Source organism: Ochotona princeps, chromosome 1 (assembly GCF_030435755.1).
Source record: "Ochotona princeps isolate mOchPri1 chromosome 1, mOchPri1.hap1, whole genome shotgun sequence".
In the NCBI taxonomy this organism is placed as follows: Eukaryota; Metazoa; Chordata; class Mammalia; order Lagomorpha; family Ochotonidae; genus Ochotona; species Ochotona princeps.
In genome coordinates this window covers 44,856,502-44,882,554 of record NC_080832.1, presented here as the reverse complement: position 1 = coordinate 44,882,554, position 26,053 = coordinate 44,856,502, and the positions used below count along the sequence as shown (strand labels likewise).

Below are 26,053 nucleotides of genomic sequence, written 5' to 3'. Positions count from 1 at the left end.
CCCTCCCCACCTTGTTGCTGGTGGAGTTCTGGCTGCTGGTGGAATTCAGATCACTGCTCGGCTATCAGTCACTGCAACACTACACCATTGTGTGCACTGTTTTCCTGTGTCTGTCAGTCTTCAGGTACCCCTCTGCTGTTTTTCTGTCCTCTCCTGTTTCCTGGAATGTGCCCTCTCTGCTTCACACTGGTAAATGTTTCTCCGTCTGTTTAAACATGTCCTTATGCTATTCTGCCATCTTGATTCTCATGAAACATTATTTCATGTCTTTCCTAAACAGTCATTGGCATTGGAAGAATAGTTACCATTTTCTTAGATTCCTCCTTTTCTAAAGCATTTAGTTTAATTTAAATTTCCAAAAATATTTTTAAAATGAAATGTATCCATATGTTTGAAAGGCAGAGTTATGCAAACACAAGAGAGAGCAAGTGTGAGAGCGAGTGAGTGAGAGAGAGAGAAGCAGATTTTCCTTTTGCTTTTTCACTCTCCAGATAGCCTCAATGTCCAGCATAGATTCAGAGCAAAACCAGGAGCTCACTGTCCAGGTCTGTTCCATGGGTATATGGTCTCAGCTTGAGAGATAGTCTGGTGTTTTGCCCAGGTAATTAGCACGGAGCTGGGTCAGAAGTGGAGCAGACAGGACATGCTGACCTTGCAGGCAGTGATCTGACTCACTACACCACAATGTTGGGGATGGTCTGGATGGACAACCTCAGCCTAGGGTTGGCCCCCTTTTGGGGGTTCTCTGCCAAGTAGTCACAACCTAAGTGCCAACCTCTGTCCCTCCAATCTGTGTGCTACTTCTGATATTTTTATTAGCTTTCTGGCTACCCAACAGCAGTAGTAGAGTGAGTGAGTGAGTGAGTGTGTGAGTGTGTGTGTATGTGTGTGTGTGTGTGTGTGTGTGTGCTTATCCAGAATCTTGGCAGAACGTTTTTCAGTTTTTAGGTTTCTTGTCTTCAGACTTTGCTGTTTGGAACATTGCTACCAAATCCCAGTTGCCTTTATCCCACTGAGCTTCCATCTCTGTCTTTCACTCTCATGGCCCTGTTTCCTGGCCTGCTTCCTAGGAACATGCTCTCAGGGAAGAGCTGGAATGACCACAGGACTTATCTATAATGTCTCATTCCTTATGTACTTCCATCCCTAAAAAATCAGACCCTTCCAATCACTGCTGCCCAATGTTTTATTCAGTTGTTTATGCTTTTTCAAAAGAAAAGCTAATTTCAGTATCAGCCACTCCATCATATATCTAGATTCAAAATCTTTTGAAAATATCTTCTTTTAAAAAAATTATTTATTTTACTTGAAAGTCAGAATTACTATGTGTGTGAGAGAAAGAAAGATCTTCCATGTGCTGGTTCATTCCCCAAATGGCTATTATGGTCGAAGCTGGGCCCACTTGAAGCTTGGGACCAGGAATTTCTTCCAGGTCCCCCAAGGATTTGGACCATCCTCCTCTGCATTCTCAAGCTATTGGCAAGGATCTGGATTAGAAGTGGAATAGCTGGGACATGAACTGCTGCCCATATGGAATACTGCCATAACAGGTGGAGGATTAGCCTGCAATGTCCTACTGTGTTACCACACTGACCCCTGAAAACATCTTTTATAGCAGGTTCTTTGTAGCTTTATTTGCTAGTGTGCATGTATCCCCGAATATATATAAATATGCATGTGTGTGTATATATGTATGCATATATGTACATATATTTTACACATACATATGTATGTTTATTTATTTATTTGAAAGGCAGAGTTATAGAGAAGAGGGAGAGACAGAGAGAAAGAGAAATCTCCCATCTGCTTGCTGGTTTACTGCTTACATAGCCACAACGGCTTGGGCTGGATTATGCCAAAGCTTGGGGAACTTGGATTTGATCAGGATCCTCCACATGCATGCGATGGCTCAAGTATTTGGACTATCTCCTACTACTTTCCTAGATATATTAGCTGTGACTTTGGTGAGAAATGCAGCAGCTGAGACTGAAACTGGCACCTATTTGGGAGGCTGGCATCCTAGGAGTTGGCTTATCTGGCTGTGCCATGGCACTGTTTTTATAAATGAGAAAGCTGATGCTCAGAAAGTTTAAAAACTTGTCTAACATTAACCCAGCCAGCCAGTATGGCTGCAATTGGAATTTCTACTTCAGTATGTTACCTCTGCAGCCACTGATACGTGTCACTTCAATTGTACCCAAAATTTATGTCAATATTTTTGTGGACTAAAAAGTTATCAGCTGAGACTGACATATGAGGTTTTTCTTCCCTGTTCAAGATAATTTATAACTGATCATGTTTAAATAGAAAAAAATGTACAGTGCTTTTTGCTAATTTTGTGGAGCATTAAACCAATATTAATCCATTTAGAAAAAACTGTTATTATTGATTCAGGTTTTTCACTGAGAATGACATGTATCCTATTGGTATTTACCATATAGCCATGATAAAGAATACCCTACTATGCTGCTGAAAATGGAATACTTTATTTATTTAGAAATTATTAAAAATTTTATTTATATTTTAAATAAAATATTTAAAATTATTATGTAGTCTAACCCTATAAAGTAAGCTTTTATTCACAACCAGCATTGTTAATCTCCCCTAATCCTCCAGCTCATATAGCAGGAAAGGTCAATTTAAAAATTAAAAACATTATTCTGACTTATTCCCCAAAAGGATAATTTTCCAAGAGGCAAAACAAAAACAAAATAAATAAGTAAATTGAAACAGGTATAAAATGTGTGAGGAGTCTTCAAAATCTACTGCCTATTGTTTCTCTGTTCTGAGGATATTTTTCACACCCAGGAGTACACTTACATTTCATTGATAATGTGTTCTCACTGAAGTTCTGTGTTTTGAGCCCTCACTTCTTTTTTAACCTGTTTCTTGGATATAGATTTAAAGGTCTAGCCTTGCTACTCCTCTTCCTTTACAGTTCAAATCCTTTTTGTTTTGATTGCTTCCCTTCTATGAGTTAAATCATGAGAATTAAAATGCCGAAGCTGGGCCCGGCAGCGTGGCCTAGCGGCTAAAGTCCTCGCCTTGAATGCCCCGGGATCCCATATGGGCGCCGGTTCTAATCCTGTCAGGTCCACTTCCCATCCAGCTCCCTGCTTGTGGCCTGGGAAGCCAATCGAGGACGTCCCAAAGCTTTGGGACCCTGCACCCGCGTGGGAGATCCAGATGAGGTTCCTGGTTCCTGGCTTCGGATTGGCGCAGCACCGGCCATTGCGCTCACTTGGGGAATGAATCATTGGATGGAAGATCTTCCTCTCTGTCTCTCCTGCTCTCTGTATATCTGACTTTGTATTAAAAATAAATAAATCTTTTAAAAAAATGCTGAAGCTGTTGTTGAGGATGTAGTTGTTTAGACTTAGACTTGGGAGATAAAGGAAAAGATTAAAAGAATGACAAGGGGAAAGTGTATGGGCTACTGGGCATTTGCAGCAGCACAAGCATTTCCAGGCAACTGTGTAGCAGTTTGGGAGGATCATTACTCATCTGAGGAGCTTTTTTCCAATGCAATGTACCAGTGCAGTCTATGTTAAACAGATCAGTCAAAAGGCCTGGTTCCTCAGAAACCCAGGCCACATTCCACTTTCACTGCATGAGCCTGCATGAACGTTAATATCTTCAAAACAAACAACACTAAAGAAAACAAAGGTGTAGCTGATAGCTGACTTGTTTCCTTAGGAAAGTCAAGAGAACAAGCGGGTGTCTTAAGAGAAACTCAGGTGATACAACAATGAGAGTGGAAGAACTTGTGCAAAGGAAAGGAAATTCTGCAATAGCCTTGTGCCGCTAGCCCGTGCTCAGAGAGGTGGAAACCAAGCCCAGTGACCCTGGAACCTACGTACCACAACTAAAGCAAAGCTGTTGCACCCCCTCTCCTTTCAGTCAGAGCTCAAAGAAGATGGATTGTGGCTTAGGATCAGGGAAATGGGAAGCAGGACCTTCTCACATTTTTAAAGATCATATCAGACATAGCATTACATCATTTATATCTTTAATATCTGTTTCTCTAGGTCCCAAATGCCATTTAACTACTTCCTAAGCAGTAAGCATGGAGCACAGAATCATAAGCTAAGATAGCTGACGCTGTACCCCCAACAATCATGGGGCAATAAAAACACAAGGCTTACGATTGCTGTGAGAGCTCTTCTGATCACAAGATTGAAACTTCTTACCTCTCATCTTCTTCTTTCATCTTTGCGTTCTTCCCTTCTGACTTTGTGGAGAATTAGAACATTTGGGTTCAGTGGTTCCTTCAGAGAAATGACCAGAAGCAAATGCAGCGACTAAAATGCAGACACAGCACCAAGTTTCCATGTGCCAAAAACACCCCAAAGGAAGGAAGCCAAATGCAAACGTAGAGGACACTGCATCAACCAGTTGTTCAAGGCAGACACCTGAAATGACCATAAATGTTGTTTTAATAGAGAAACTCATAGCATGATTTGCTGCCAGGTTCCGCTGGAGTACATTTTGTTCATGTCTGCTATATTTGGTAGGTCCTCTAAGGGCATGTTCATTGTGGACTACTGAAATTTTATTGCCTACAAGGTTATAGGCCTCCACCTTGCTTGGAGCAACTCTTCAGAGAGGCTTGTGAAAATATTAGGTGAAAAAAATCTGAGAATGAATAAATGGTTGTTGAGACAGAATGAGACAGTTTGTTCATTTTCCAATGGGAAATGTCATAATCCGTGTTAATTTTTGTAGAAAGTCGATTGAAAGATAGTAATTGAGTTTGGCACTAATTGAAATACACATTGGAGTTTGGACACCTGTTCCCTCAGATTTTCCATAAGAAAAGGACTCGCAACATTTCTGAAGTTATCAGACCTTGTTTGCTTTCATCTCATCTTTAAAAAAAAGTCTTTTTCCTGACACAGTTCCTTAGGCTCAGGTATTTGCTTCCACTCTTTCCACCTCTGCCTGCTACTGTTATGCTCCCCCTCCCCTGCAAAACATTGGCCATTTTGAAAATGTTATTTTCTCCGTAATCCCCTTCTCCATGTCAAATGCTATCATCCGTAACTTTTATTTGCTGATTTCCAGAGCATTTGAATTCAGTGCTGTTATCAACATGCCTTTGTGTGAACAAAATATATCTATTAAGATTACTCAGAGCAATTAATTGCCATACTGCTCTTAAGTGCACCAGTTTTTAAAATGCATGGCATTATTCACTCACGAACCTTACCCAACCAATCTGGATCAAGGAAATTTTTCAAAATATTGTCTCTCTGAAGACTCAGTTACTAATTGGAAGCTGAATCGTAGGCATATGACGTGTCGGACAGACAGCCGGTTTCCTTCGGAAAGTTTGGATTTCTTTGGAAGACACCCTGGTTTTTCAGGAGAGGGGGGAGGATACTGAAGGAGTTCACAGATTCCCCCACTGCATAGAAGTTTACCTCATTTACCTGTTAAACACGAATAGCTCGGTTGCAGAGAGGAGAATGTCTCAGAATTTAAGCACATTACTTAGTTTCAGAGGTTTTTCTTGGTACTTTCACTTCGCTACATTGCCCCACAGGTTGAGTTTCCAGGTTTCCAGCATCTGTTCTCTGGGAGAAGTTTTTGACTGCCACCTTCTCCCTGGAACCAGTGCGATGAGCTACTGCATTTGGACTTCTCATCTTTGGGCAGCACCTGTCCGGGGCTGGGGGTGAGGAGTGGTCCTGCTGGGCAGGTGGTGCTAAATTCCGTGGAGCTTTGTCAGGAGCGAAGGGTCCCCTCAGACTACGGAGACACGGCCTATTCCCCGCTACTCCCGAAAACCCCCACACCAAAACAATCACCACAGCCACCATCACCGAGTCCCTGGGCCTCTCTGGACGGTAGATTCGGGGTGGGGGCGAAAAGGCACCTCGGAGCGCCCTCTGGCGAGAGCTGAGCACACGGGGCTCCCGCCCTTGCCCCCCGCCGCCGCCGCTGCGCCCCCACTGGGCTCTCGGGGTTCACTCTCGGTCTCTCACTCGGTGAGACACGGACGGCAGCTTTGCGACCAGCTGGGGACAGCCTGAGGTGAAGCAGGCACAACTGCCGCCACTCGCTCCGAAGAGACCCGGGCACGCCGAGACCAGGCGAAGCCTCTAGCTCCAGCCCTTCTCCCCGCAGGGACCCTTCAGGCTGAGCGGCAGTTCCGCGCCCCCGCGCGACACCCGTCACAGGCACTTCGCGGGGCGTGCCAGGACTTGGGGACGCGGCTGAGGCTGAGCTTGGGCGGGGAGGCGACGGCAGCACCGGAGCGAGAGCTGCGCGCACTGGGACTGGAGAGTGAGTGGTGGGCTGGGCGGCGGCAGCCGTAACTGCGGGTGCCTCCCCGCCTCGCCGCTTCGCAAGGCAGCACCGCCTCCTGGGCCGGGACCGTTCGGCCGGGTTCTCTGCGCGTTCCCGGGCCCAGAGCTGGCGCACGATGCGCCCGGCTGCGTTCTGATTGCCACCGCGCCGCCGCCTCCGCCGCGATGATCCCCCCCGAGCCGCCGCAGCAGCAGCTGCAGCCGCCGCCGCCAGCCCCACCGAACCATGTGGTGACCACCATCGAGAACCTGCCGGCCGAGGGCAGCGGCGGCGGCGGCGGGAGCCTGTCCGCGTCCTCCCGGGCTGGCGTGCGCCAGAGGATCCGCAAAGTGCTGAACAGGTGAGCGGCGGCGCCGGGCGAGGCGCGGGGGCCCGAGCTGTGGGCACTCGGCCCCGGGGTTCCCTCCGTCCCTGGGACGGGCCCCCAAGTCATTTGGGACTGGGTAGGGCTCTGGCGACGACGCGCCCCGCTCCAGCGGCGAGGCCGCGGAAGCTTTGTCCCGGCGCGGGGGATCCTTAGAGTGCGGAGCCTTCGGGCTGGTCCGTGGAGCGAGTTGGCGGAGAGGCGGGGATTTTTCGTCCCGGGCTGCCGGATATGTGCCGGCACTCGCGCTCTTGCTTGCGCGTGTCGTCTCACTTCTCTTTTTCAGTCGTACCCCAGTTCTGCGCTCAGGGGTCGGAGGGGATCCGGGACCCGCGCGGGGCGGAGGCGGGAAGGCACGGGGCTGTGCAGATGGGGTGGAAGTCTCGGCCTCTGGCTGCTGTCCGCCCCGCCCCGGCGTCTCCCAGCTCCGTGCTGGGGATGGGGTCGCGACGACGTCCTGGTGGTGGGAAGGGGATCCCACCTCACCTGCCTGGCGCCCCAGTAGCTGCCTTGGCTCTGGAAGAGGCCGCTAAGGCCTGGACCAGATCCACGCAAAGTGCGAAATGTTTCGGGAAGGAGGTGCCCGGCTATTCCGAAGCTGGCTAAAGCCAGGGGAAGACGGTCGCCGGGTCGCTGGCGCCTCCACTGCTGGAATTCCCGCGGTGGATCCGCTGAAAACCCAGGCATCTTAGAATGAGGCTCAGGGGTGCTGTGAAATGGGGTGGTTTGGGGTCTCTCTGGAGCTCCTTACTCGGTTGTGATGTCAAAGAGACCTTTTTTGTTATTCAAGTAACAGGAAATGATTGACGACCCGGTACAAAGAAATCACCTAGCTAACGGGTAGTGTGTGTTGGTTTGGGTGCGTGCTTTTCCATGCATTTGTAGGGGGTAACTATAGATTCCGGTGTGGCACTTTTTGGTGTAGCTGAGATTCACCTAGCATCTCAAGCTCTAATGGCAACACAAGATGTATGCAAAAATAGAAGCTTGTAAACGTGTCGCTACTTAGGGAATATGGTTTAATTCTATTATATCAAATTCCAAACCATTCGGGAATTTCTTGTGACGGTTTAATGTGCGTTTTGGCTGACTTGTGTATGTTTCTGTTTATTATGGAGCAAGGAAAAATTCTCTCTGAAGAGAGACTTGAGTTGATAATAGCAACTCAAGTCTTCCATTTGTAACTGAGAACAACTTCAAAAAACATGGTGCTTGGAACAGGCAGAATAATAATGAGAATGAAACTCAGCATGTAATGTACAGCTTTCCTGTTCTTCGTGAATATTTGTGGGCTTTTTTCTTTCTTCCTTTTTTTATTTTTTTATTTTTTTTTTTGAATTGCAGATTCCATGGCATTGGTTGTTTAAATTTTTAAACTATATATATATATATTTTTAAATTATTATTTTTATTACAAACTAGAACAAAATCCAGTACATTTACCTTTGCTTAGTTATCAGCCCCTTCTTGATGTCATGAGGAACCTTTGGAGTAATAAAGTCGCCGCGTTGGGCATGAAGAGTGAGGTGTTCATGGTCGCTCTGCCCCTGGGCAGCTCTGTGGCTGGCAGCAGGGCTCTGCATCTCCTTGGCTTGTGGTTCTTCATTTGTAAAACACGAATGTACTGGTCCTACCCATATTACCTTGATTTAGAGAACTATGAAATATTGAGGAAAACACTACACAAGTTTACATATTCAGCATATAACATTGCCTAAGGTGAGTATATAGGAGCAACACGGGCAAATAAAAAGTGAAGTCCTAAGGCATCATGGGTATAACTTCATGTTGTCCAAAGTCTTCTCTGGTTCGTGGCATGAGTTGTAATCTTCCTAACACATAGGGAGAAACCTGGATTCAGTGTGGGCCCATGACATTTTTCTTCCAAAGTTCTGCCACATTTTCACTGCTGTATTTTGTGTTGGCTGAATGGCTTTTCCTCTTAGTTAATGAGTGTGAAGCTGAGTCTTTGAAGAAGAATAGCTTTGGTATGGAAAGAGAAAACATTGTGAATATTTTTTAAAATTTGGTGCAGTGATTCCTTTAGCATGCTAATGGGATTGAGCTTTGTGCCATGATTGTGTCAATAAGGGAGAGCGTTGGTATTGGCTGTTGAGCTATGGGGTTCTACGTGGAAACACTTTCAGGGAGAATGGAATTGTAGAGATCTTGTGCTAATGTGATGTGAACACTCATGAAGTGTTAGAGTAGTTAGTAAGGTCTACAAGGCTGGTCCACCAGGGCCAGTTATAAGCTTTCTTGTTTTCTAGAAGCTCTAGATTTTCCATTTTTTTTCCTTTTTTGTCTATTTTCCTCCTGATATTTCCTTCTTCCCTGATATTCCATTTTCTTCACCTGCAAAGCCCTGTCCAGTCATTGTCTTCAGTTGTTTTTATCCATCTGCCCCTAGGCTGTAGTAATATAATTCCTAGAAGAAAGCAGATTGCAAATCTAAGACCAAGGAGCCAAAATAAAAACGATCTCTCCAGCTTTGGCATACTAATAATGTACAGAGCTGCTTGGGTCTCTTCAGTGACTGCATGGGGCATCGCAGCAGCTGTTAGCTTTCTGATAAACCAAAGGGCAGTGCTGAGAGGCAGGATGGTGCAACGGGATCCGGAATATTAGACCCTGAGCTGGGCAAGCCAAGTGAATTGCTTTCCTATGGTCAGAGTTACCTGCCAACCCAGGAGAAATGCAATCACGTATGCTACCTCTATCTTGTCTGCCTAGGGAGAGTTGAGTGGAAAAGTACTGATTAATAATTAATTAAAGGTACTTTCTCTTAAGAAGCTGAGAATGAAAATGCAGTGTTACCTTAATGAAATCTGCATTCTATTATACTATATAATTTGATTTTCTTGGTGTAGCTAAATGTCTGCTCCTTTTACTTTAAGAGATCCTGGGGTTGAATTGTGGCATTTTTTTTAATGCCAACTGGAACATCTCATTGGCTGATTCCTTTTCTGTGATGCAATTGGATTAAAATATATTAATATCTGAAATGCTTGTGAAAGAGGAGAAGCTAGGTAATGTTTTAAATCGATTGATGAGACAGGTCACGTTCTTTCCCTTGTCCTACTCAAGATCGTTTGGTGGGGTGGACCTTTAATCTAATAGTTAAGTTGCCCTAGTTCCACTTGAAAGTACCTGGCTTTTGCTTCCGTCTTCCAGCCAATGTAGATCCTGAAAGGAAATGGTAATGGCTCGGTAATTGGATTTCTGCCACACAAACGGGTAATCTAGAATATGTTCCCAGCTCCTGGTCCAGACCTGAACATGGTGGGCTTTTAGGCAGTGAACAGTAGATGGGAATGTTCTCTTTCTCTTGCTCTCTCAAATAAAAATTTTAAAATAATTGTTTTGGCAACAAGGCTGCCAGAAATACAAAAGTTAAATGTGTAGTGATTACTATTTACCTAATTTCCAAAGAAGTACAATAATATATGACTCAAGTAATGAAAAAGTATGGCCAACTCTTCTTCACTTGTTTCTTTGAAATAGTATTTATTATCCTGCCATGGGCCAAAGTACATGACACAACTTAAAGGACGACAGTTAGTAGCCCTTTCATGGAAATTGCTGACCAAGCATGATTTTTAGAAGTATATGGAAGTGGATATTGGAGCCAGTATTGTGGCATAGTGGGTAAAGCTGTTGAATGTGGTGCCAACATCCCAAGTGAGCACCAGTTGGTGTCTGGACTGTTCGACTTCCCATCCAGCTCCCTACCAATGGCCAGGCAGGACAGCAGAAGATGGCTCAAGTGCTTGGCACCCGTTTCCCTTACTCTAATCGTGGGAGATCCAGATGAAGCTAACGGTTGCTGGCTTCTGCTCAGTAGAGCTGTGACTATTGTAGCTACTTGGGAAGTGAGTCAATAGATAAAAAGATTTATCTCTATGTCTCTTCCTGTATCCAACTCTGACTTTTGTTTAAATAAATACATTTTGTGTAAGAAACATACCAGGGTGCATAAAACTTTTCTCCTTGAAAATAATTAGTGAAATGTTTTTGAAAAGTGAATAATAGCTTGTTTTGGGTTTTACATGTGTTTACTTATTTCTATTTGAATATTATATTTCCAGCTCTTAGAAAAAAATAACTATAAATTGGGACTGACATTGTGGTATAATGTGTTAAACCTCTGGTGCTTGAACCCCATATTTGATTGTTGATCTAAATCCTGACTGCTCTGCTTCCAATCCAGTTTCCTGCTAATGAGCCTGGGTGGCAGTAAAACATGGGTTAAAGACTTGGACCTCTACCATCTATATGAGAGACCAGCATGGAGCTCCTGGATTCCGGCTTCTGTCTGGACCTGACTTTTGGGACCATTGGGGATTGAAGCAGTGGATGGAATATCGTCTCTTTCTCTGCCGCACTGTCTTTCAGATAAATAAGCTTCAATAATAAAAAAGAAAAATGAGTCTCTAGCCTAAAAAATGTGTGTATGGTCACCCTGAATTGTCGATTTATTTGATTTGACACTGATTTCCAACCTCCATTTACTTTATTATTCTCAAGTTTCTGAAACTATTTTGAGTTGTAAACTAAGAATCATTAAGGATGAAACATAGGAGCCCTGGTAGTTTACATTAGCACGGTGCTACTATGTAAGATGTCACATTGTGTATGCATAGCCTGAGTCATCAAGAAAGAAGGAAAGTACACTGTGAACCAGTTGAATGGCTGGCAAGAAGTAGGGTTATGCCTCAACATGGTATTATGTCAATTGATGAAAACATATCATTTAAATGATCCTTTTCTACCAAGTGAGAAGCCTTCTATTAAGAAATTAATAGTGAGGCTCTTCTACTAGTTGCTCCTTCCAACAGATGTCAAAATGAAAAGAGGAGATCAGCTACTAATAAGGTTAATTGACACAAAATGCTCTAAATGAAAATGGGTGGTATAATTGAAAACAGACGTTTCTAGTAAATACAGGATGTCTGGAAGATTCATTTGTTTTTAACCAAAGGGACACATTTATAAAAATAGTATAAAATATACAATGTACTGTTTCTAAACAGTGTGTGCAGAAATACATTTTCATAGAAAAGGAGTATATGGTTACCTCGGATAAAGGTGATGCGTTTCTAGGTAATTAATATGAGACAAAATGAATCTATCTTAGTGTAATTTTTCTTTGACCTTTTACTTTGTTAAGATCCTTTCCTGCCTTTGAACCGTCGTAATAGATGTCTATTTTTATGTTGTACGCTAATATAGAAATCCATGATATAGGAAATTGAGCTGACTGCCCATGTAGTTCTAGAGTTACTTAATGAAAGAGATGATTTATTATTTAGTTGCCGCTTTTCATAAAACTTTAATGTAGAATGTGAAAGGTTTTAGGTTATCTTTCTTGCTCATTTGAGTTCATGCCAGTGAACACTCATAATACATTGCTCAAACACATTCATTCTTGATTATGTTTATCCTCTTGAAGATTTGTTTCATTCATTTGAAAGAGTGATGGAGAAAGAAAGAGTGACAGTATGAGAGATATAGGGATAGGAGGAGAGACACAGTCTGATCTGGGCAGAAGCTCAGAACTGCATCTCAGTCTCTGCCACTGGCGGGTGGCAGGAGCCAAGGCACCTGGGCCATCTTCTGATTTCCTTGTTGTCTTACAAGGAAAGGTCAATTAGAGTGGTTGGGACTTGAGCCAGGACGCTAGAATGGGATGCCAGTGTCCTAAACCCTGTCTTAACCCACTGTAATATGCTGGCCTCTGGATTATGTTTCTCAGGAAGTAAGCTTAGGAAGTACAACTCTGGTAGATATGTGCTGTTCACATTATTTTCCAGCTGTGGCATGGACACAGGCAAGTGTGCATTCATTTATTCCCAATTACTGTGAACTGAGTCCAATACTTGAAGACATTCTTGAAGTGAGAGGCCTCAAAATCTAACTGGATTGATGAGTTTTTGGGGTAGTAGTTAAGACACCCATGTCCAATATCAAAGTGCCTTGGTTTGATGCTTGGCTCTGCTCCTGATTCCAGCTTTCTGCTGGTGTAAATATGGAGACACAGTAATCATTACTCAGATATTTGAGTTTCTGCCACCCTTGGAGACCTGGACTGAGTTCAGCTTTTGGCTTCAGCTAGTCTCAGCCTGCACCATTGCAAACATCGGCATTCTAAAACGGTATGTTAGAGCTTTGTTTGTCCATCTCCCTGCTTTTCTTTATATAGCTTCCTGACTTTTAAATAAATTAATTTTAAAAATCTTAAAAAGAGAAACCTAACTGGGGATTTTGTAACATTAACATTCTTAGAATTGTTATACATTATGCCTAACTAGATGCTTCCAAATATCTAGATTCAGGAATCATATCAGTAAGTTGTTTAATATGAAATTTCCACTAAGCTCAATGTTCTTATCAACATTAAGGAATAGTTAAGAAGAAATTTCATTAGAAGTGTCAAGGTTACTAAAAAAACCGCCACGTTTTAGAAAGTATTTTCTTTGGAAAATGTAAGACCTCAGTGAGTGGCAACATTAGTGTAATTTGTATACATGTACTATTATTTTTAAAAATATTGCTTTCTATTATATTTAAATTTTGAACTTTTTCTCAAGAATATTTACTAATATGCCTCAAAAATATTTACTTCCATGCCCGTGATGATTTTAGAAAGTGCTTTACACATGTTCCAAGATTATGAATGACCCATTCTTACTGCCTCATATTTTTAAAAAAATAATTAGGGAAGCCTAAAAAAATAATTAGGGGAGACTGCTGCAACTGACACCTAATAGATTTTAAAATCAAATTAATATTCAATATGTGTAGGTTTAGAATGACATTGTTACTATTTGTATCATCCCTAAATCTGAGGAAACATGGAGTACTCTCCTCTATATTGCAGTAGACAAACATTTTCACTTGTTCACTCTTTCATTCATATAGTCAGACTTGGATTCAATACTATTGACTGTTTTCTCTATGTTGGACATAGCTGGATCACAGTGATGAACCAGGAGGCATAGGCTGGTCTCTGGGTTCCAATGGTAGAGCTTATATTATTTTTCTTTCTCCCTTTCCTTCCTTCCTTTGTTCAATAAATGATTTATTTATTTATTTATTGTCTCAGAGAGAGAGAGAGAGAGAGAGAGAGAGAGAGAGAAATCTTCCACATCAGTTGGGTGTCTAGGTAAGGCTGAAGCCAGGATACTGGAACTCTAGGTCTCCCTACTTAGGGATGGAGCTCCAACCTTGAGACATCAGCTGCCTGCCAGGATCACATTAACAGACATGCTGGAATCAGCAGCAGAGGCAAGAAACCATCCAGGAACTCTGATACGGGATGCAGGTGGCTGTCCCAAGAAGCATCTTAACACTGTGCCAAATGCCCACTCCTTGTTTCCCCTTCAGTATAACTCATCAAGAGGTGATTTAAATAAAGTAGAAAAAAAAGATAATATTTGCTTTCTCTCAAAAATGGTTAGGTATTCAAAATGATCTAACAGGAAATTCTTACAATTTGGCTGTTTCTGCTTTAGGAATACTGCTCATAAAAGGATTGTACCCACAGTAAAATTATATGACTCGTACATAGGTTCAAGCAGTGGGCCTTTCTTGGTGAATGTAGTTGAGTTTGTTTCATTTAATGAAGTAAGAAAAAGAGAGAGAAGCCTTTAATTTTTGTGTACTTTCAAGGTCTTGGGAGAAAAGAGAACAGATTTAAATCTCTTCCCACTGAGCATGTCAAGATCATTGGATTTTTATGCAAGAAAATAAGGTTTTCTGCAAATATTAATGTGCTGATGGTGCGTAGGCAACCATTTCAGGGTCTGACCATGTGTTTGTGTGTTGCAGATAGGAGAGACTTACAATGTGAAATGCATGATGCTGAGTTGGTAAAAGAACTGGGTATTTTATTATATAACTTGATACAACCTAATAAGTGCTTGAGTTATCATTAGCATTTAGCCAGTAGCTTTAGTTCTGGAATTTTACATTATGAAACAAAAGTTTAATATTATAATGCATTATGTTTTTCTCCTAATAACAAAGATTATTATCTTTTCTAGGTGGTGAAACACATTTATGTGTCTGTATAGTCTAGGACTTATAAATAGACAGAGGAGGGAGAGAAAATGCTAGGCTGGAGCCAGGACAGGGGGCATCTGGCTGGCATTTGCCTTTGCTTGGGTGAGAAACAGGGAGGGTAGGAACATGTGCATGGATAAGTGAGAGAAAGAATGACCAAATGTTAGATGTAAGAGATTGGGGGAGGACTGAGTGTACAGTTTCATGGTATTATAAAATTGGAAGAAATGGCAGTAGAGTGGAATAGGCTAAAATTATAGGATGAGGTCAAATAATAGAAAGCCTTAGGTGTTCCAGTAAGCAGTTTGACTTCTTTCTGTGAAGAATAATAATTCTTATTATTGTCTTTGTATAAGGAAATATCAGCATCAGAGCTAGACCTGCACATGCTTTTCTAGGCAAAATTCCTAGGACATGCGGAGAGGAATGGTGTGTGAGTGTCAGCTGTGAGGGCACTGCAGGAATTTAGGTGAGAGGAAACAGCAGTCTGAGTGGAAAGGAGGCAGCCACAATGGAGGGCAACAGGAACAGAATGTGGACCAGGATCAGGGAGGGAAAGGTTCCTTAATTTGGGGGATGACACCCAACAGTGCCGGGAACATGGCGAATGTTCCACATTTGTTTGTTGAAAAGGTGTGTAGCAGCTACCACAGTGAGGCTAGCACATTGAAGCAGCCTGGGGTGCTGAGAGAGCAGAGCGGACAACCAGGAAGATTTAGCCATTCCGAGTGTGGCCCTCAGAACCAAAGCACAAAGACAGGCAGAAACTGACAGCAAGGATGTTGAGATAGCTACAGCAATTTGGCAGAGCACTTGTATGAATTCTGCTCTAATGTAAAAAAAAAATGGGTCATGTATCTTGGTAAGTTTTTGTTTTGTGCCATTTCATTTTTCCTATAATTGATTCTTGTTGCATTTTACCAAAACATTATTTGAAATCAATTGAAAACCAAACAATCTTTTACAAAGGGAAATGTGAGAAGTTCTTATCCTAACTGAATTTCCATGTGGGAGTAGCAGTGAGTCTGGATTCTGGGATTTAGGGTAGATCTCTGTCATTAGATTGGGGCTAATTATGGCACTGCATATCCATGTGTGCCAGAGGTTGATGTGGAGGTTGTAGTGTCAGCCTGGTCATTGGAGGGTTGGGAGGAAGAGCATTGCAGGCAGAGACACTAAGTTGAGACAAGCAGCAGGTGAAAAGCACTGAAGGCTTTTCACTGGAGGCTGGAGTGCGAGAAGCTGGGGAGGGACTGGGGAAGGAGATGAGAAAGAGAGACAGATGCAGATTTTAGGTGGGGAGGAGAGAAAATGGAAGAAGCGAAGTGGAAGTTTTATCTGGCTAATGACTTAAAAAACCCACTCTGGCTGCTCTTGGTGCATGGAGTGTGGGAGATGTGGGAATTGAAAGGAGATGCTGGAAGCTGGACTGTCTGGCAGCCATAGAGGTAAGAGAAGTATCTGTGTTTGGAGTGATTTGCAAGGGGAAGGAAGTACACAGAATGGGACAAGTGATTTATGCAGCAGCTGAAAGAAAGGGAGGAATAAATAAGATCCTAAGTTGTTGTGCTTGAGCAATTGAACAGGCAATGGTGCCATTTTTTAAAATGGGGAAGGAATACAAGGAGTTTTCAGAAAGTCCGTGGAAAATGTGTGTTATCGAAAAACAAGCATACAGGGATTTCAAAATTGGTTTGCACCAAAATAAACTCATCTGCTAATGGCATTTATTCATTTATTTTGTAAAGTCTTTGCACCTAGGTTTTGGGTATAAAGTCAAGAGTTTACTTCTGGCAAGTTAAATTAGAGATGTCTAATACAAATGTCAAAGGACACCTGGAATAGGGAATTCTAGGGCAAAGTCAGGCAGTCCTAGGTCCTGGATATGTGATTGCCTGGAGGTGTTGTACAGGTAGAGGAAAAGGAATATTCTGGGAGCACACCACCTCTGGAGTGCAGCAGAAGAGTCGGACTTAGTGGAAGAACTGGGAGAGGAGAGATTTAGGTAGGAGGGAAGCCAGGAGAAGGAGGTGACCAAAAGACAAGCGAAGGGAGCCTTTCCAGATGAATGGGATGAGAAGTCCATGTGATCAGAGCGATAAAGGAAACGTCAAAGACAAGTTCACCAGCTTGGCAACCTGGAGAAAGCTGGGGTGCTATGACACTATTGGGCTTCACAGAGTGGTGCAGGTGGGCACCTGGATGGAATGGGGTGAGAGGGAAGGAGAGGTGGGGCATTCATGACTAAGTTTTACCTTAACAAGGAAGACAGTAAAGGGAGACTTTAGATAAGAAAGCTAGGACTGTTGAGAATGGTACAAGGGAAAGGTGAAAATTGTCTGTGCAGGGAGGCATGGGCTCAAGGAAACAGGCAAAGCTTTGAACAGGCTCTGGTGGTGGTACCTTAAACACAGGAGAAGGGACTGATCTTTGAGAGCAGTAAGTATGCTGCCCATAGTATAGAAAGGTGGGGGGAGGAGGTGGCAATGGATGAAAGTAATTTAGTAGATTTAGTGGTAGGATTAAAAGGCAATTTCTGTTTGGAGGCTTGTCTTTCTCATGGAACCATGAGGCCAGCATTAATTGTAAGATAAGGTGCTATGTAGTGGAGGAAGGGTGTAAGATATTTGTGCAGAGAGCAGTGGGAAATCTTCATTTTGAAGAGTCAGAAAGGAAATATCTTGAGGAAATGCTATGTGTTATGTGTGAATTTGATAGTGTGTGGGGGGCACGTGGTAGGGGTATGTGATGGGTAGAAAGAAGCTACCGCTATTTAGAGTTTGCCTTGTTAAGCAGTAACTCAGAAACAGATCTGGGCCCAAGTACAAGCCAGCACTTTCAGGGAATTCAGACAGGAAGAAGAGAGGGTGTGAGGCATGGTGTGTTTGAGGCAGCTCAGTAGGACTTGGGTTCTAGTTATATTTGCCAGTGTGGAATGAGGCAGAGGGAGAGAGGAGAAAATTTTGAGACCTTACTTGTGGGCCAGAGTCATGGCACAGTGGGTTAAGCCACTGATTGCAACACCTACATTTCATAATGAGTGCTGGCTTGAATTCCACTTGTTTTATACCTCCAATCCAGCTCCCTGCTAATGTGCTTAACCAAGCAGCAGAAGATACCTGATATGCCTGTTTCCCCGCCAGCCATGCAGTAGACCCTGATGGATTTTTGGAACCACAATGGCTATTGTGGTCATTTGGGGGAACAGAACTGGAGGATTAATCTCTCTGTGTGTTTGTGTGTTTGTAACTCTGCCTTTTAGCTAAATCCTTTAAAAAGAGAGATCTTTCCTGGCGATCTCCCAGAGATCCAGTGCCTGCGCCATTGGCGTGTCTCCTGGAGAATGTTCGATGTTCTGCCCCAGGCCAGTGACTGAGCTCTGAAGAGCCTGGGTTTTCTGCTTTGTAAAGCAGTTAAAGAAATTCTAATTCTTCATTTCCCCTTAGATGTTTGGGATATTTCTAATGAAACAGCATCTGGGAGAAGGCCTGGAACACTGCCTTGTTATCTTGATCACAATACTAAAAGGTGCGCATGGGGTAAGGATGGCTCTGAGCTGTCACCGGCCCGTGAGGAATGCTGACGGGTTTCCCTGGTTTGCAGAGGACTTCGGGGCAGGCTCTGCTTTGGCTCCTCGTTTTTCTCTGGAGCCTTGTCAGTCCGAAGTGGAAACACCCACCTATGAGCGCTGATGGTGTCCACCCTTTGTTTAAGGAAAGCCTGTTGCTGAGCAGACAGACTAGGCATCAGGTGTGTTCTAATTGTGCATCTCAGGATGATGATTGCTACGTACCTCTGCGGCAGTACTTGGGCCGTGCTTAGGAGAGCTTGCTAGGCTTCAGCAAAGGGTCAGTGCCTCTTGACCTAGAAGGTTGCAAAATGAGCCTGGGGCTAAAAGACTTCTTGGAGGCCCGGCCCTGGGTGGACAGAGAGGCTCAGAGGGGAGGCAGAGAGCAGCTTTAATGTGCTAATGAGGGGAAGCCCAGATGCTGGCGGGATCAGTGGAGCTCTTTGTGATGCCGCTGGATTCCCGGGGTTGGCTAGAGTCTCTATCCGTCTGGATCCTGCCGCTGCCTGGAGAAACACTACACTCTCAGATAGAGGGTCCTTTCCCCAACAGATAGCATTACTGGCTGCGGTGCTGCCAGTGGGTGAGGAGGGCTTGTGGAAAATCCCAGGGAGGGGTCAGTGGCTGAGGAGGCGAGGAGCAGCGAGATGGGAACAGGGGAGGCAGGGATTGGAAGGAGGGCCAATCTGTCTGGGGTGCTAGTGTGGTCTGAGAGAAAGAGCTGGAAAAGGTTGTTTGCAACTGCCTGGAATTAGCTATGTGTCCTTCACAAGTGTCAAGCTTGCCAGGGGCCTTGAAGCCTGTCTGAAAGGAGGTGAGCTGTGTTCAGAACAGTGTGAAGCATCACTCAAAGTAACCCAACAAAAATCACCACTTGCCCAGGAAGTGCATTCTGGTGAGTCCATTCAGTGAGGGCTCCAGAGCACCAGATGGGGGAGTTAAGGCTGCCCCACCAGATGGAAGCAAGTTGGGCCCAGGAACTTACCTTCCTTCTATCATGTTTGCTTAGCAAGAACAACATGTTAACAAGTTGTGATTATGTTGAACTCATCTGCCGATGGAGAAGCTGGAAAACCATACCACCATTGTCCATGCTGCCTCTGGATTTCATCATGAAGTTGAGGGTCACTCGTGTCTCCAGAAATATAGGGTTGCAAGTAAAATAGACAAATGAACATGATCAGTCTGTGATATTTTGGCTTCTTTTGTCACCTACTTTCCTTCACTGAATTTTTCTGGGGATAAACATATTTAAGTATAATAACATATATATGTACAAAATATCCCAAGCAATACCTACTAGGTATTATTTGCAAGAAGTCTGTTCATCCTTCTCGCTCTCTCTCTTATTTATTTTTATTGGAAAGGTAGATATACAGAGAGAAGGAGGGACAAAGAGGAAGATCTTCTGTCCATTGATTCATTCCCCAAGTGGCAGCAACAGCTGGAACTGAGCTGATTCAAAAGTAGGAGCTTGTTCTAGGTCTCCCACACAGGTGCAGCGTCCCCAAGCTTTGGGCAGTCCTCTACTGCTTTCCCAGGCCACAAGCAGGGAGCTGGATGGGAAGTGGAGCATCCTGACAGGACATGAACAGGCTCCCATATGGGATCCCAGGCACTTATAAGTGAAGGATTTAGTCACTAAGCCATTGTGCTGGTACCCATCTCTTTGTCTTGCTCCATTTCTTTTTGTCACACACACAAGCTTATCCTTGCTCTCTCCATCAAACTGATGGTAAAAGGTAGTTTTCTTTAGTAATTTGGTTTCCATATTTGAAAATGCTGTGAGATTTTTCTCATCATAGTGTTTATGTATGTATGTTTGTAAATATTCATGAGATAGAGAAAATAAGAGACAGAGAGTCCCCACTCACTGATTCATTCTTCAAATGCTCATAGCAGCCAAGAGGGATATCTGAAGACCACAGCTGGGAGCCCAGCTGCATCTCTTAAGTACTCAAACTGGAATCTGGAGGTGGAGGCAGGAATGGAACTCAGGTATCCGATGGGAGACATAGATTCCTAAACAGTGTCTTTAACTGCTAAGCCTAATGGATACCTCTTTGCTTTGGGATGTTGGGGATCGGGCAGAGAGCTCAGAGACTGTTCAAGAAGAATGTTTTATTTTTTAAAGTGTTTCTGTTTTGGGACGCAATAAATTGAGATGACCTAAGAAAATACGAGCATTTGGTGTGGAATTACCCATTCGCTCACTCTCTCTGATAGTGTGGGTGCAGCTATGAAACACCCCGTAGGCTTTTCTCCCCACTTTCCTAGGTGACAATGACTATTGTGACTTGGCTTTATAATTTTAACTTCTTTGGCCTAGTCTTACTGTAACGGCTTGTGTTGAAGGATTTTAGTGCTTTTCAGAGAAAAATCCTTTTTAATAATACTTTTCTCCTTTTCTAAATGCTTTCTATTTTTTTCTTTCCCATTTATTTTCACTAAAAGGAGACATGCTTTTTGGACTGACCTTACTTAGTGAAAGCTGGATGCTCTTAAAGCTGAAGAAATATAGGCAATGAAGTGCTTGCCTGCTCTGGTTTTAGAAAATTGATCATTTGTAACTTTAATGCTGATAAATAGAGTCAATTGTGTTCAATGTGAAGAGACCCTAATTATTACCTCCCTGGCCCCAGAGGTAATTGCCACCTCAGAGCATGCCTTTGATGATGACAGAGGAGAAGGGCCATTTAAAGCAATTATGGCAATGAGCATCATGTGGCTCTTTTTGGACACCAATTTTTTCCAAGAAAACAGTGATTGTGAAAGGTATGTAAATGGGGATACAGGCAGAATGAACTCTTGCTCTGTATTTGCCATTTGTTAGGTGCAGGTTGATGAAATAAGGCAACAATAAAAAAAGTTTCCTTGGTCAAATTGTCATGTTTTGTTACCCATTGCCATAGCTATGCAGCACTTTATTGGATTTAGGTACCAGAGCAATTATATTAGATTATAATTGTATTATATTCCTTTGTAGCTGCTATTGGCCAAGGATATAGTCAGTCTGCAGTGTGCTTGTTTCCTTAGCCTGATATACTCTACTACACTGAATAGGTAGATGATTTAACATGTTTAGTGGATTCATGGTGGTCTCCTTATGGGCTTGAGAAGGAATATGAACAGGCTTGTATGGCAGTCAAAGCTATAGGCCAAAGTTAACAGTGTGTGTGTGTGTGTGTGTGTGTAGCACTTCTTATTGCTATCTATAAATACTTTTCTAACCAATTTTTACTAGTTAAAAGTTAATTTTGGGGCCCAGCACGGGAGCCTAGTGGCTAAAGTTCTTGACTTGCATGCATTGGAATCCCATACAGGCGCTGGTTCTAATCCTGGTAGCCTTGCTTCCCATCCAGCTCCCTGCTTGTGGCCTGGGAAAGCAGTGGAGGAGGACCCAAAACTTTGAGACCCTGCACCAGTGTGGAATGTCTGGAGGAAACTCCTGGCTCCTGGGTTCAGATTGGCTCAGCTTCGGGCTTTTGTGGCCACGTGAGGAATGAACCAGCAGACAGATCTTCCTCTCTGTTTCTTCTCTCTGTATATCTTACTTTTCAATAACAATACATTTTAAAAATCCTAAAAGCTAATTTGGATTAAATTTCTTCCTTATATGTTTTCCCCAAAGAAAATTAAGCAAAAATGAGACTGATATTCTTTGCATGTTTTCTTTAAGGAAGACAGAGTCAAAAATGTGGTTAGAAGATGCAGACATTGTAGATTCAATTATCTGCTCTCAAGTGCATTCTAATCTGGTTAATTAGTCATTATTTCGATGATCAGTTATTGTCTCATAAGGTTCAGAAGTGTGATTAGTAGATGCAAAAACATAGGATTAAAGCCTTGCTCTCAAGTATATTTTAGTCTAGTAAATCAGCTATTATTTTAGTAACCAAGTAGTTTTGTTTCCTATTAAGAGCTGAAATCAGTCACAGGGAAGGCTGTGGGTAGTACCTGAAGTTGTCCTTCGAGCATGGGCTGCACAGAGAAGAGCAGACACAGCAGGCTGTTTGCAGTGGGGGCGTTGTGCTGTTAGTGACCTGTAAGTGTGTTGGGCGTGGGAGCAGAGCACACCCCCCTCAGTGGGATGAGGCACCACCCCACCAGCTGATTTGCAGAGGCATCATGGTCAATAAAAACCTGAGAGTATATTCAGGCGACAGGTGTGAGAATTTGGACAGATTCTTTGAAATACATGGTTTATTATTCTCTATTTCTTGAGAATGCAGTCCAGAGACCTTCTGACACATCCAAGGAGTTATATTTCTATTGCTAACATGTTATCATTCTTCTTCTCATGCTGGTACCTCAGAATGAAATCACAGCTCAGGCATTTCAGCATTCATTTGTATGTGCTTGTGTCTTGGGGAGTGTTTGAATTCTATGCACTTAATTAGAGCTGTAACTAAGGAATGTTGGGCACACCAATATACTTAGATAACCCTTGCAGAGGTGGGTTAGGTTTAATTTAATAACTTATCTATACTGGAATAGACTTTTTTTTCATTGCAAGCATATATACCAAGCATAGGGTCCAGCATCTTATTGTCCAGTTAAATTCAGCGGTTTCTTGGGGAGACCATCTCTGGTCTGAAGGCAGAGCTGGCAGAATATCGTCCTGATCAATTAAAAGCCACAACGTAACATCAACAACAATTTACAACATTATGAAATTAATTGACATGGGATTGAGTAACCAATATGTTAAAAAATGCAAGGTTCTTAACCACATCCTGTGACTACTTCATTGACATTTCAATTTTAGTTTATATACTACCAGCTTCTATACACCTTAAAATCGCTATAGGGTACTGTTCAGCTGTCTTGTGTCTATTTTCATTTTAGTATTTAGCAGTTTATAGTGTTGAAGCATAATTTTGCTGAACTTGGCAGATTTTAGGATAGTCTAAACTAGGCTATAACTCCATCAAGGCATATGTCAACAACTGAGGTGCAGAACAGTTTTAGGAGGGGTGTGCAGAGAAATCTTCAATACCTTAGTGAGGAGTTACTGATCTTTGTGTCCTACCTAGTAAGGTATGTGTGAGTCCACGCTGACCATTTCCTGTCTGGTTCTAAGCTTTCTTTGTTGTTCTCTGTGTATCTATTCTAATGTGTGTGTATGTGTGTGTGTGTGTGTTTGGGAGAGGGCTCCGGAGAGACCCTAATGGTCATTGCAAGAGAAGGTGGGGACCCAAAGTTGGAACTAGGTAAGGACCGGAGAAAGCTCCTCTCCCTAGTCCTGAAGGAAGCTTACTGTTCTGTTTCTGCAGACCGCTCAGGGCTTTTGGCTGTTGTTCCGATGACCTTGGATCCTGCGAGGAAGGATTTGGGCTTCTTCCATCGTGGTAGATCCTGGAATAGACTTCTTTTTCTGAAGGTGTCAGCCTAGTTGACTTTCAAAATCCCAAACCAAATTCCACAAGTGTGTCACCCAGGGCAGTGCCAAACGATTTCTAACTGTAACATCTTTTCTTTTTCACATGCCAGTCTTTGTTGCATCACTAAAACTGCATTTTATCCAGTATGGAGTCATGGAAACTTGCTTTATAGTAGTATCAAAGATCTGCCTTCATAAAAAAGAGTAATGAAATCATTTGGCTTATGTTCGTGGTGTCATTTGTATTGCCATGGTGCATGGTTGAGTGAAGTAGTTTCAATAGCTGCTATCAGCAATAAACCTCTGAATGTTACATGCTGACTCAACATAGCCATGTCTGCAGAAGAAGATGATTAACTTGAAGAGCAGCTAGCATCAGCAAAAGGATATACAACCACACATAAAGAAGAAAAATAGAGTATTTACTTGGGGCATCTTCAGGAGCCATCTCAGAATAGGGAAATATGGTGGTGTTCGCTGGAAATGAGTATGTTCTTTTCCCTTTGGATATTGGTATTGATTTTGTTCTCCAGAATCTGTCATAGGTTTCCTCATCTAATGCATTCATTTCATCCTGGATAGTTAATCTAAGCTAAAATTTCATGGCATGCTGCTGCATCTTGGAACCTGGAAATTGTTATTGGTCTTGGGGTGGACAAAGTCTCAGAATTATACTCATCCGATTGAAGAAATGAAGAAATGTCTCTCATCAGGTATGACAAAGGAAGCAACTCTTTCCCTGTTGGCTGTTAGGGGAACCTATTTTATGAGCACAAAGGGAGCCAGTCTTAGGCAGTCATCGATGCTGAGAACAATGGAGTGGAAAGGAAAAGTGCTTGGGTTGTTTAAGATGTTATTGAGCAACTGATTGCAATGCCATGTGTTGGGAGCTTGCCCTATCACTGAATTTACTTTCATTACGTAGGATAAATAATAGCCTTTTTAATATCCTGGATGAATTTGTTTAAATTGTAGCTGAAAGTGTGTTTCCTTCACTTTACACTGAAACCAACAGCTGTTTTTGAATACTGATCAGGGCTGTTTCAGATGTTCTGTCTGGACTCCTCTGTCAAGGCAGACTGGGGAAGTTTTAGCTCTAGACTGCTGACATGTGGCTCTAGCAAGGATAGAAAGAACTGGTACAGGTCCTGGATATTGATAGCACTCTAGGAACATTTGAGAATCCTGAGGTGGCCTGGATTAGACAAGCATGTTGAGATTAGTGTGCTCTGGGAAGGGCTCCTCCTCCATTTCATTATGCATTGATTTTGAGCCTGCTGTGTGCCATGCTGCTGTGAGGCACTGAGCATATGAAAATCTCAGTGGAGATAATGGAGAATTATGGTGGCAGCTAATGAAGTGATTGAGGAAGGCGTATGACAACGGAAATGACAACTGGAGAAAGAGGAGGTCATAGCTGTGTTATAAATTATGTGTGTATGGTGGAGGTAAAGAGTGGCCGGGAAAAGTGTTTAAGCAGAAGCAATATCAGATAGAAGCTTGTGAATGGGTGGAAGCATGGTGAATTCAGTGGAATAAAATTGTCTGATGACTGTAGCCCCATGTGAGGAGAGGTGTGAGAGCCTGGGGTAGTAGATAGGGCTGGATTGTGTAAGCTCTGGAATTTTGTTGAGCGTGCCTTATGTAACAGTGATGAGCAGCATTATTAATTTATTGCCTGCAGTATAAATAGTACATTTGAATGCAGAAAGATTGGTTGCAGAGAGCCCAACTAGGATACACTTGCAGTGCAGAAGTGCAGTCCTAGGATGTTCTCTTAACTTCTCCTTTCTGAAATTGTGTGTTCTGATTTGCAATTACTGCCTCAGAGAGAGGTGAATCAGATTTGATTATGATCAGTGTTTGATTTCATTTGTTGAACCAGCCTTGTGACCTTAGGCCAAACTTTCTGTACACAGCTTCATCATCTGTGAAATTCCAATAACAACACTTTGATCATAGGGATAGTTGAGAGGATTAAATCAGGTATTTATAGCTCTTACATCATGCCTGAAATATTTTAATCTTTGTAATTATTAACGTGTCACCTAATGAATAAAGAAGAGGTACATGAACGAAGTTAGAGGAAAAGCTTCTTCTGAGTTCGTTCTTATTTTTGGAGTTGAGATTCCTAAGAAAATCGTAAGACCATTATGACTGTTAGCCTATCACTTTTTCTTTCAAAGTTGGGCTTGTGATGATGATTGTGTAGACAATTAATTTCTGATAATTTGTCCCGTCCAGCAGGACAGTCAATGGGGGTCGCAACCCACCTAGGAGAGAATGAAGGGACAAGAGACACAAAGAATGGACAGCAAGACAGTAGGTCTGATCAAGCTGTCAGTTTATTGATTTCAACTGA

The 26,053-nt window shown here is 42.9% G+C and overlaps 1 protein-coding gene across 1 annotated transcript in view; it reads left to right on the top strand.

Moving 5' to 3' along the window:
• Positions 1 to 5,991: 5,991 nt before the first annotated feature.
• Positions 5,992 to 26,053, top strand: part of SLC35F1 (solute carrier family 35 member F1) — a 410,909-nt gene continuing 390,847 nt past the window's right edge. The window contains exon 1 of the mRNA XM_004597582.2: positions 5,992 to 6,652. Within this exon, the coding sequence (XP_004597639.1) occupies positions 6,477 to 6,652 (176 nt within the window). The 5' untranslated portion in view covers positions 5,992 to 6,476. The remainder of the gene's footprint in view (positions 6,653 to 26,053) is intronic.